This window comes from Tupaia chinensis, unplaced genomic scaffold (assembly GCF_000334495.1).
Source record: "Tupaia chinensis unplaced genomic scaffold, TupChi_1.0 Scaffold148012_1, whole genome shotgun sequence".
Taxonomy (NCBI): domain Eukaryota; kingdom Metazoa; phylum Chordata; class Mammalia; order Scandentia; family Tupaiidae; genus Tupaia; species Tupaia belangeri.
This window is the reverse complement of record NW_006207862.1, coordinates 2,410,946-2,421,461: the sequence shown is the minus strand read 5'-3', so window position 1 is coordinate 2,421,461 and position 10,516 is coordinate 2,410,946. Positions and strand designations below refer to the sequence as shown.

The 10,516-nt window shown below is 54.4% G+C and overlaps 2 protein-coding genes across 6 annotated transcripts in view; one reads left to right on the top strand and one right to left on the bottom strand.

Annotated features, from left to right (window-relative positions):
* CUNH10orf105 (chromosome unknown C10orf105 homolog) overlaps positions 1 to 10,093 on the bottom strand; it is a 22,837-nt gene extending 12,744 nt beyond the window's left edge. Inside the window, exon 1 of one of the 2 annotated variants that reach the window (XM_027768919.1) lies at positions 9,704 to 10,093. In XM_027768919.1, the coding sequence (XP_027624720.1) occupies positions 9,704 to 9,713 (10 nt within the window). In that variant the 5' untranslated portion in view covers positions 9,714 to 10,093. The remainder of the gene's footprint in view (positions 1 to 9,703) is intronic. The other variant, XM_014584851.2, reaches the window with a different exon arrangement.
* CDH23 (cadherin related 23) overlaps positions 1 to 10,516 on the top strand; it is a 410,231-nt gene that overhangs the window by 314,725 nt on the left and 84,990 nt on the right. For all 4 annotated transcript variants that reach the window (XR_003548152.1, XM_006170102.1, XM_027768917.1 and 1 more), the window contains exons 30-33: positions 4,525 to 4,660; positions 5,041 to 5,429; positions 7,983 to 8,084; positions 8,403 to 8,405. Coding sequence is in view for 3 of the 4 variants with exons in the window: in XM_006170102.1 (XP_006170164.1) it covers positions 4,525 to 4,660; positions 5,041 to 5,429; positions 7,983 to 8,084; positions 8,403 to 8,405 (630 nt within the window). In the remaining variant the exon portion in view is untranslated. The remainder of the gene's footprint in view (positions 1 to 4,524; positions 4,661 to 5,040; positions 5,430 to 7,982; positions 8,085 to 8,402; positions 8,406 to 10,516) is intronic.

Sequence of the window (10,516 nt, the reverse complement as noted above, 5' to 3'; positions counted from 1 at the left end):
GGGGGGGGGGGCGGGTGCTGTGTGGAGCCAGGGCCGTAGCCATACCAGAGGTGGCCACCAGCTGGGGTCTGATGGGGCAGGGCAGCCACTGGTTTAGGTGCTGAACACCATCTGGGGTTGGGAGTTTAGTGTGAGGACCCAGCCTGGGATCTTGGACTTGTTACTTTGCTCTGGGTCTCGGTTTCTCCAGCCATAGAAGGAGGTCAGTGATACTCATTGATGTCTGTCCTCACCACACTAACCCCATGTCCACACAAGTGTCTGAGATAAGCCAAGGAAATCTCAGAGATGACCTTTGTGATGGAGATGCCAACCTCATTCTCAGATAAGAACACTGAGGCATAGAAGAATTGCTAGCGATAAAACCAAGACTTAAACCCATGCCTTCTAAGTTCGGTGCTCTACCCATTGAAAATGTCCCTAAAACGTGCCAGTCACCACTCCCATCTGGCCCATCGAATGTAGGCTTTTTGCCTACTCTCACCTGTGCAGCTGAAATCAAATCAGCCCTCATTTTTGTGAACAGTCAAAAACACCCACAAACATTCCTGTAGCTGGGCTGGTGTATGCACATCCTGGCCAGCAGCACGGGGGTAACTGAGATGACTTCTCAGTCCCCCCTTCCCCCCCCAGCAGCTCACAGCCCCTTCCCCTAAACCAGTGGGAAGTGAGTCAGACCCCAGACGTCATGAGTGGGAGGGAGATGGGAAAATGCAGGTGGAGAGCAGGCAGGGACATTTACATCTACCCAGAACTGAGCCGGGCAGCCTCTGCACGTCTTATCAGCCCATCTCCGCCCCGCTGCTCCCCGCAGCTGGAAACAATGAACAGAAGCCTACCTGGAGGCTCCCTCACACAGGAGCTGTGCTGGGGCGGGGTGTGACTCAGCCTTTGCCCAATACCTCTGATGCCCCGGCACCTTTGCCCCAGGCAGACAGGGAGACAAGCCTGGGTGCTTAGCTCCCCTCTGAGTGAGCTTTGCCCTGTGGAGATGGCTGAGGGGCCAGGTCCTCTGGGATCTCCGGGCCAGGCAGTTACCCAAAGGTGCACTCAGCAGTCCCCCACAGCCACGTTCCCCTGTACGACTGCAAACCGCTTATTCACATGCCCGTCGCACTGCACCGGAGCCTGCCCGTTGTAGGGACCTCTTCAGGCCACACATTCTAAGGGAGCCTACTGCCATCGGCAAGGCTTGGGTGAGGTCCCGGGGCTTCAGACCTCCAGTCACAGCCCTCCTTGTCTGTCTCCCCATCCCCCCAGAGGTGAGCATCCTCCTCTGGGACCTGTGATGGCAATGCCTCATCATTGGGGCTGCAGACCTTTGCAGCCACAAACTTTATTTTTAAGCAAGATGGTACGCAGCCTGCCAGAGCACTGCGTCAAACAGATCAAAGGCAGGCTGGGCCAACCAGAGCAGGGCTGGGGCACCCAGAGCCATACCTGCCTCACTCCCCATCTTGCCCCTCTCCTAGGAGCCCTGAGGAGTAATTAACCTCAGAGTGCTGCGCCAGGCAGTTTCCTAAGAGCCTCCTGTACTTCAACTCATTTTAACCTCATGCCGGCCCCACGAGGTAGGCACTATTAGTACGTCTGTTTTACAGATGAGGAGACCGAGGCAAAGAGGAATTGGCTGGCTTGCGTAGGGTCCGCAGTGGTAAGGGCAGAGCTGGGCTTCACGCCCAGGCAATCAGCTCAAGTCTGTTCTCTGCACCGCTGCACCGTGCTCTTCACTGGGCTCTTCAGGGCACAGTCGGAAGTGCAAGCCTCCATGCCCCTGAGACCTGGGAAAGCTGGACAGTGTGGGGATTTGACCTCACCCTGGGCTCACTTTCCCAGCCGCAGGAGGGACAGCTTGCAGGACTATCCACGGTCTCTGCTTGAGTCCAGGGACAGCCCAGATGAGGGGCCAAGGGGCATGGAGAGAGACAGGTCTCATGGAGACCGGGCGTCTCAGGGAGCAGATGTGCCCATACGCAGGCACACATCTCTCCCAGCCCTGAGGAGGTCCAGAGGCCAGGAAACGGGTCTGGTTCTCTGGGAGCCCAGTAGCTCCGTCCTGCTCAGCGAGAGCTGGGCAGACCTCTGTGCTTCCTGTACATCTGTGTCTCTCGGTCTTGCAAACCACATGCTGTCTCGCCTCCTGTCTGCTGCTGAAAACAAGGCCGAAACCAGCAAGGCGATGGCCTACAGCCAGACCCCTGGAGGACAGGCCACCCCAGATTCCAGGCTGCCTCCCTGCTCTTCCTTTCTCTAATCATACTGTCAGGCTGCCCCTGTTTTGCCCTACCACTCTTGAAGTCAAGGTCATTTGGATAAGCAGACTCAGGAAGGGGAAGGCTCACAGTTTTGAAGGACGGATGGTTGGTTTCTGTTTATAGAGAGATCGTTCCCGAAATTCATCCGTGCAAATTCCTCCCCTCACCCCACTCCCTCACACATATGCACACACACACACCCCGCCCAGGCTCTTCCCAGCCAAGTTCTGGTGAAGCCAAATGAGACGGTTCCAGCTGTGAACAGCTGTGCTCTACAGTGGGCACTGTAGTTTGCATAGTGGGTTCTGGAAATGAAAATTCTGATGACACAACAGGCTGCGGGAACCCTGAGAGCCGAGGTGTGGAGAAAGCTCTATGTGCCTGTCCTCCCTGGTGGAGACACCCAGTAGTCAGCTGCCATTTTCTGCTTATCCCAACCAGAGCCCCTTCACGTCTGTCCAGAGAATTCCCATGTTCTCCTCAGCCTGGAAGAGACACCAGGGCCTGCCCTTTGTGGGGCCCCCTTCAGGCCACAGTGACTGACGTCAGCTTGGGTGGGGTCCCTGGACAGCAACAGCCCTCTTTGTGGTGCTCACTCCCCATCCTCCCAGGCCTGAGTGGGCTCCTGTGGTCATGGGAGAGGCCAAAGGGACACTCTCTGAGGTTGTCTGCCTCGGCCCCTCTGTTGGTGCTGGTGCCGCCCCATGCAGCTTGTGCCATACACCATCGGCCCTGCCTCAGTTGCTCCCTGGGTGCCCTCCTGTTTTGGGCTAGTGCAGCCCCAGCATAAAGCAAAGAACACAGTCCTACAATTCAGAAGTAGCCACTGTCTTTGGGACTCCTTAAAGCAAGCCCTGAGACAAGAATTGATGTGGAAGTAATTAGTAGTATCCCCAGGGGGATCAGCAGATGGTGTAATGGTTACATCACTGGACTCCCCACATGGTCAACTGCAGTTTGAGTCCCGGACTCGGCGGCTTAAACCTCATGCCAGACGCGTGCATGTGTGTGCCTGAAATCCTGAGAGGAGAATGGAGAAGAAGGGATTGTGGCATGGCCATCCCCCCTAGGGGGTGACTTCTGACTTTCTGTCTCTCTGTCTCTCCGATAAGCACACACTCCCTGTAGCAAACATCTCTCTTTAAAAGGAAGGAGGAGGAGGAAGAGGAGGCGGACCAGCAGACGCCATAATGGTTGTGTCACTGGACTCCCACATAATCAACCACACTTCGAGTCCTAGACCCGGTAGCTTAAACTCACACCTGGCACATGTGTGTGTGTGCCCAAAATCTAGAGAGGAGAATGGAGAAGAAGGGATTGTAGCATGGCCATCTCCTGGGGGGTGATTTCTTGCCTGTCTATTTCTGACTTTCCAGAGAATGCAAACACCCTATAGCAAAATCCTCTCTTTAAAAAAGAAAGAAAGAAAGAAAGTGTCCCCAGGAAAATCAGCCAGCAAAGCAACACAAAGAGTACTGTGCCTGCCTCAGTCCTTCAGGGAGAGAGAGAGAGAGAGAGAGAGAGAGAGAGAGAGAGAGAACGAACGAACTCTTATTGCCCCAACAGGACCAAGGAAGCTGGAGTATTTGTACTCCTTGCCCATCTGTTATGGCTAAGAGCTGCCCCAGGGAACGGAAATTCCCAGGCCCTTCTGCTGTCTGGGTGTCAGTTTTCAGCAGGCTTTGTGCAGCGGGGTGGGATGGGGTTAGCCTTCTGCCAAGAGCCGCAGGTACTGGCCGCTGGCCCCAAGAAGGTGCATGCCAATTGTAAAGGGGTCTGGGCGCTGACATCCTTCTCCACAACTGCCATTAAATTTTTATGTCTGTTCTCCTCTGTATATTTTGATGTTTGAATGGGCTCACTTTGAACCTCTTCAAGCACTTTTGTGGGCCCTGGCCCATTTTGTCTTCCTAACAACCTTAGGAGTGGCATGGAGTATGAATTATTATATTAATATTACCATTTTATAGCTGGGAAACTCGATGGCTCAGAAGAGTCACTAATTAGTTGCAGGTTCCCACAGGGTTAGTAGCAGAGCCAAGAGGAAGACAAGGTTCCTTCCTGAACAAATAATGTTCACGCACCTGCCACCAGCTGGGTACTGGGCAAGGCAGAAAGACACAGGGCCCAAGATGACAGCCCCAGGCCCTCCAGAGGGAGCTCCCCACCAGCCAAGGAGAGCAGTGCCCACACAAACAGGCCACAGAGGGCCAAACTCTTGACTTCCGGCCTCCACACCTGACCTTACACCCTGGCGTGGCCCCTGCAGGTGATTGTATACGTGGAGGATGTCAATGACGAGGCCCCGGTGTTCACACAGCAGCAGTACAGCCGCTTGGGCCTGCGTGAGACAGCGGGCATCGGCACATCGGTCATTGTCGTCCGAGCCACAGACAGAGACACCGGTGAGGCCAGCGGGGACGCCATTGCTCAGTGACCCTCCCAGCTCACCCATCCCACTCCCATGGGGCCTCATCATCCTTGAATGCCTCAGGCTCCCCCATTAAGCCACTCCCAGAACAACCTGTCCACACCACTGGCATATCTCTTATGCCAAGGTGAAGCCCAGAGAAGGGGGCCAACACGGGGGTAGGCCTTGCTATCTTCTGACCTTGATGCATCCTCTGCCACATCTCTTGGGATGCTCTGACCCACAGAGGTGGAGCAGTGCATGTGGGGGAGCCAGCCAAAGTCCCTCACCTCGCCCCTCAGTGACAGCACTGGCTATGTCACAGGGCAGGCTTCTCCCTCTCGGGAGCTGCACAGCGTCCATGTCCTCTCACAGGGGACGGTGGTCTGGTGAACTACCGCATCCTGTCAGGCGCGGAGGGGAAGTTCGAGATTGACGAGAGCACGGGGCTCATCATCACCGTGGATTACCTGGACTACGAGACCAAGACCAGCTACCTGATGAACGTGTCTGCCACCGACCAGGCCCCCCCGTTCAACCAGGGCTTCTGCAGCGTCTACGTCACTCTGCTCAACGAGCTGGATGAGGCCGTGCAGTTCTCCAACGCCTCCTACGAGGCTGCCATCTTGGAGAACCTGGCCCTGGGCACCGAGATTGTGCGGGTGCAGGCCTACTCCATTGACAACCTCAACCAGATCACTTACCGCTTTGACGCCTACACCAGCGCCCAGGCCAAAGCCCTCTTCAAGATAGACGCGCTCACGGTAAGACGCTGGGGACCACGGCGAGGGCTGCCCTGGGGTAGGGAGCACCATTCCTCTGAGTCTAACCAACATTTATCGAGCGTCTACATGCACAGGGCTCCTCTTTGTCATATAGTGTCCTTGAGATAGCCGTCGCCACGTACATCCCTTTCATATGGAGGGTTAAGATAAAGTTTATACCGAGGCAACCTGGTATCCTTGTCACTAGGCAGTGAAGGGCACAGTGGGAAACACCACTGCTTTCCCTTCTACATCCATATTCTACATCCATACAGAATATTTCTCCTCCAGTCACCAAAACACACGTGGAGATTTTCTCTGCACCAACAACCAGTTCTGCAACTCTCGGGACACCAGCTCGGAATCCCGGAAGTCAACTCAGTTCAGAGCATCTGTGCCTGGCGTTGCAGCTGGCGTTGCAGTCGCAATCCCACATTTCTCCAGCAGATGCCAGCTGGGTGTCTTACAAGTTAACTCAGTCCTGCCGCTGTCTCCCTGGAGCTGGTGTCAGACCCCGCAGGTGCAGGCCTTGGTCCCACAGCGCTGCCCCCATTTCAGATGCCAAGTGCAGGCCCCAGGGTAATTTTCCCGCCTGTCTGAATGACTGGCTGTCAATCAGATGTTCCCACAGCCCTCCCCCATGGAAAGGACTCCTTAAAGGGTCCGGACCAGATAAAGAAACGCTCAGGGCAAGGTTTGGGGAGGGGCACAGAGCTGCCACACCCACTCCAGGGGTGCCACTCTCCAGGAACTTGCATGTGTTCAGCACTCTGGAAACTCTCCAGGCCCCACCATTAGGAGATTTTTATCACCACCCTAAATCATCCCATCGGCATGATCAATTATTAACTCAACATCTAGGGCCTCTTCCCTCCCTGGAGCATGGGCACGTGGGACTGGAAGTTCGAGTTTCTAATCCCAGTTTGGTCTTTCCCCAAGAGCCCACCTCCTTAGAACAAAAGACACTCCTGTCACCCAGGAAATTCCAAGGGATTAGGAGCTCTGTGTCAGCAACTGGGCTGAAGGCAAATATTAGAACAAAAGATGTTCCTGACTCCTTTACTGCTCAGAAAATGCCAAGGTTTTCAGGAACTCTGTTCCAGGAACTAGGGACAGAGTTTAAATATGTATTTCTTATATCACAGTATCACAGAAAGCTATACAGGTCATCCTGTTTCCTGTTTTATGTTGGCTGGTAGGAAGCTCAGATAGATGATGGGACTTTCAAAAAATTCATGGAATACAGAATTAAGCATGCAGAAAAATTTTTAAATCTATGTATAGTTTTTTTTGAAGTCTAGAGATTACTTTAATACATTGCTACTTTTTGTTTTTTTTCTATCTTATACATATTTTTCAGTTTAAAATATGTGTGTCCAAAGTTGTCAGACAATTGTGAAGAAAAAAAGAAAATGTCATTCTTCTTCTGCCAGTCTAACTTCTCAAAGCATTTAGTGAATTTCCTTTGAGGCTTTTCCCCTAATAAGTGGAATCTACGTATAGTTTTTTCATAATACTTTTTTCTATGAACTTTCTGAGAACTCCTAGTAAATTGTGTGCTTCATCGCAATAGCTATTTCTGGTTATTTTTTTAAAATCTGCTGGAAGGCATATGCGTTCACCAAAGAGAGACAGAGAAAGGAAGAGGATGAAAACACCTTCCAATGGGACAGGGCCATCCTGAAATCCTTGCTCCTCCACGCCTCTATTCTGCTGGGACTTCAGGCAGGCATGCACACACTAGGCCTTAACCACTAGGCCACAAGGCTGGCCCCCTTTACCACTAGGCCTCAGAGCTGGTCAAGTTTATATATTTATTTCTTCCATGAAAGAGAGAGAGGGACATGCACCCCTAACAGGGTCTTCATGTCAGGATCCACTGTGGATCATGGCTACCTCAGTCATGGTGGATCATGTTTACAGACACCTGGCTTTCAGAGGGAGGTCCCAGGACACAAAAGAGTCCAGCTGCATCGCTACTGTGCCATCGCCTGGTCCCTGCAGTAGCTCCTCTAAGCTAGGTGACTGTGCAACTCTCTCTTATCCACTCCTCCGTCTTTGTTTCTCGTGTCTCTTATCAGAATCCCTTCTTTGAAAACAGACAGCTAAGGATCACTTCATGTGCCAGGCCTTGTTCCGGGGGACACTGGGAACATGAAAATGAATGAGATCCCTCCTGGCCTTGGAGACTTCTCAGGCCAGGAATGGAAGTGGGCATAGTTAAGGATGCACAGGAAAGATGTGAAAAGAGCCACGATAGATGTATAAGAGAGAACCCAAATAGGAGCCCTGGTGGGAGAGCCATCGTACCTGGCTGGAGGAGCTAGGAGCCTTCATAGAGGAGGTCGCATATGATTCGAGAGTAAAGGAGGATTTCGACTGTCAGCTCCGTGAGGAAGTTATACCAGCAGAGGGAATGACGTGGAGGTTGGGAGTGTGGGCAGAGTCTGGTTTGCCTGGCGCATGGGACAACTGGGGGTGGAGAAGAGGCAGGGTGGGGTCTGCCTCATGGGTGTGATGTTGTCATTGGCCCATGTGGCCTTCTCCCTGCAGGGTGTGATCACGGTCAAGGGCCAGGTGGACCGAGAGAAAGGCGACTTCTACACTTTGACAGTGGTGGCAGACGACGGGGGTCCCAAGGTGGACTCCACTGTGGTGAGTGGGTCCCTGGTGAGAGCCCCACAGATGCAGCCCATCAGCTCTCAGGACATTTCCAAACCCACATCTTTAGCAGCTACCCCACCTGTGGGCCAGGCAGTGGGCAGAGGTCACGAGACCCCAGGACCTTGCTGGGGCTAGCCCTGCCACACCTTCGCAGGCAGCCCAGGCCAGGGGTGAGACTTCAGCTAGTTGGAAGGGTGGCATCCCCGACAGAGTACTGTGGGGGATGGGGCCTGCTGGAGCCACAGACTGCTAACCACCGGGTCTTTGCCTTTTCTCTCCTTGCCCTTTCCCTGCCGATGCTGCCTGCAGAAGGTGAGTCACCTGTGGACCAGGGCTCCGGGACTGTTGGCCATAGCTGGTGCTGACTCAGCCCTGCATGGTACTGGACCTTCCCACCTACCCAGAGAGAGACCACACGAACGGGCCTGCAGCAGGTCTTCACTCAGACGCTCGCCACCTCCCCGCACATTCACTCTCCCACCTGGAGTCAGGTCCCTCTTGGACATGTCCCCTGCCTCCAGCTCTGCCCTCTGTGTCCTCCTCAGTCCCTGAGGAGTCTTGGGGTATGGGGTGCAGTAACAAAGGATGAACTGGAACATACAATGGAGGGCACCGAGCCCTCATCCCAGGTCTGCTCCACATTGGCTGTGTGACACAGGAAGCTGCTTAACCTGTTTCCCTTCCTTGAGTGTAAAATGGGGGTCATACCCACAGGCCTGCCTTCCTTAGAAGTAGCGACAAAGGTGGCAGGGGATCATAGGAAGGAAGCCCTCTGTGAGCGAGTCCTAGAGGAGGGTACTGTAGGCTTATTGTTCTGTCCCAGTGACGGCCACGTCGGTAAAGGACACCCCTCCCTCTCTTGAAGGTTGGTATAACAAACATGTGACATGAGGTGCACAGTGCCTGGAACTGGGGAGTGTTGAGAAGGGCAGAGAAGCCTGCCACCCTTGGCCAGTCTCTGGTAAAGGCAGGGCAGACAGTGCTGAGAGAAATGGGGCAGGGGGAGGGGGGCGCTCAGCTCCCAGATGGCAGACAGGGTTTCTAGGCGGGGAGGCCGGTTTGAAAGGGAGAAGAAGACAGGGGAGATCAGGCCAGGGCTTGGAATAGGAACGGGCCCCAGGGGGGTCCCTCAGAGTGACAATCATCCAGACACTTAGCAGTTGATGGGCCTCAGCCCTGTCCAGTCAGGTCAGGTGCCATCTGGAGCCCACCTGGAATGTCAACTCCTCCTCAGCTTTGGTTACAGCCACTTTGCCACTCCCCACTGGGTCCCTTTCACATTAGTCTAGGGGTAGAAGCCAACCCAGCATCCAGGCTGAGAGCCAACCACAGCTGCCTGGGTCCTCAGCCCCCCAACTCCCAGAAACGCCTGGCTCCACTGGCCTTGGTCGTGGCCCCTCTGTCCAAGGGACCAGCCCAGTGGCGAATGAGCCACAAGCAGCAATGAACCACACAGTTCCCTCGGTCCCCAGAGGTCCCAGAGATCAGAGCCCTAGGACAGCTAACGGTGGACAAGTGCCCATGTCCTGCAGCTCCCAGCCCAGCCTCCTGACTTCCCAGCGAAGAGTCAGAGACTCAGGTTAAGGAGGGCTCTCACTGAACCTCAGTACCTTCATCCATGAAATGCACCCATTTGTCCCTTACCCCTCGGTTGTCACGAGGAGTCTGGGAGTTGAGGCCAAGGGGAACCTGATGGGTATCTGTGGCGGCGGGGATGCCCCGGAGGCTGCCTGTGCCCCTCTGGTCCAGGCAGCTGCTTCCTCCGCGTGGTGAGGGCTTCGGAGTGCACACTCCTGCTCAGGCCTCTATTTCCACAGTCACTCCTCCTCTTTCAAGAAACAGGGCCTGGCTTCCTCTCAGAGGCTCCCAGAGTTGCTGCCCCAGATATACCAGCCCTGTGAGTCCCAAACACCGTTTGAGGTGTTAGGGTGGAGGCAATGTGAGGGGCCCTTTAAAGGTGGCACCATTTCCTCTGCTAGCAGGCCGGAACCCAAACCACAGCTCACCTCCACCTGACTCCTCCCTGTCCCCAGCAGCCTTTGCAGCCCCTAGAGGGGTGGGGAGGCAGGCAGGAAGGGGCAGACTGGGGAAGGGGGGGCGTGGTGGCTCTGCCATAAAAGGTCTAGATTAACACCCTCAGACCTTTGAATGGGGGAGGAAGATGTGGACCATGATGTCAGATTATCACACCAAAAAACGTAGACCCCAGGAGAGCCTATAACAAGATGTCAGCAAAATCGAGATGGGCTTCCCTGAGGAAGTGACACAGCTGAGGTTTGCAGAATGCATAGGCGTTAACATAGCCGAGAAGGAAGAGCAGAGGAAATAGCATGAGCAAAGGCCTCGTGGTGTGAGGAACAAGGTCTCCACCAGAGGGAGGGCATTGAGGAGAGGTCAGATGGCTTATCTGCAGATTCTCTCCT